Below are 856 nucleotides of genomic sequence, written 5' to 3' on the forward strand. Positions count from 1 at the left end.
AGCAACTGCTGCTGCTGCTGCTGCTGCTGCTGCTGTAAGCTATTGCTGCTGCAGTTACTCTGTTTGTGTTTGTCTTTATTAATGTGTGGATTGTTTTATATATATGTCTCCTTTTATCTGTCTCTCTTTTTTATTTTTATTTTTATTTTTTATTTTTATTTTTATTTTTTCTATCTCTCCCTGCTGCCTCTTCTCTCTCCTTTCTCTGTCTCTCTTCTGTCTCCTTTTTGTCTCCTTTTTCTCTCTTTTGTTTTATCTGTCTCCTTTCTCTATCTCTTATCTGTCTCCTTTCTATCTTTTCTCTGTCTCTTCTTTGTCTCTGTCTCCTTTCTGTCTCCTTTCTGTCTCCTTTCTGTCTCTTCTCTGTCTCTCTTCTGTCTTTTCTGTTTGTCTCCTTTCTATCTCTTATCTGTCTCTTCTCTGTCTCCTTTCTGTCTCCTCTCTATCTCTTCTCTGTCTCTTCTCTGTCTCTTCTCTGTCCCTCTTATCTGTCTCTTATCTGTCTCCTTTCTATCTTTTCTCTGTCTCTTTTTTGTCTCCTTTCTATCTCTTTTCTGTCTCCTTTCTATCTCTTATCTGTCTCTTATCTGTCTCCTTTCTGTCTCTTCCCCAGACAAAGAAGAGACAGAAGAGAGACAGAGAAAGGAGACAGAGAAAGGAGACAGAGAAGAGATAGAAAGGAGACAAAAAAGAGACAGAGAAGAGACAGAGAAGAGACAGAGAAAGGAGACAAAAAGGAGACAGAGAAAAGATAGAAAGGAGACAGATAAGAAACAGCAGATAGAGACAGGAGACAGATACAGCTACAAAAAAAGAGAGAGATCTAAATAAACAAATAAATAAAATAAATAAATAA

The 856-nt window shown here is 37.4% G+C and overlaps 1 protein-coding gene across 1 annotated transcript in view; it reads right to left on the minus strand.

Moving 5' to 3' along the window:
• Nucleotides 1-803: 803 nt before the first annotated feature.
• EMH_0031780 (uncharacterized protein) overlaps nt 804-856 on the minus strand; it is a gene marked incomplete at both ends in the record, with an annotated part of 2,071 nt that continues 2,018 nt past the window's right edge. The window contains one exon of the mRNA XM_013494565.1: nt 804-823. Within this exon, the coding sequence (XP_013350019.1) occupies nt 804-823 (20 nt within the window). The remainder of the gene's footprint in view (nt 824-856) is intronic.

This window comes from Eimeria mitis, genomic scaffold, assembly GCF_000499745.2.
Source record: "Eimeria mitis Houghton genomic scaffold, Emh_scaff1201, whole genome shotgun sequence".
NCBI lineage: Eukaryota > Apicomplexa > Conoidasida > Eucoccidiorida > Eimeriidae > Eimeria > Eimeria mitis.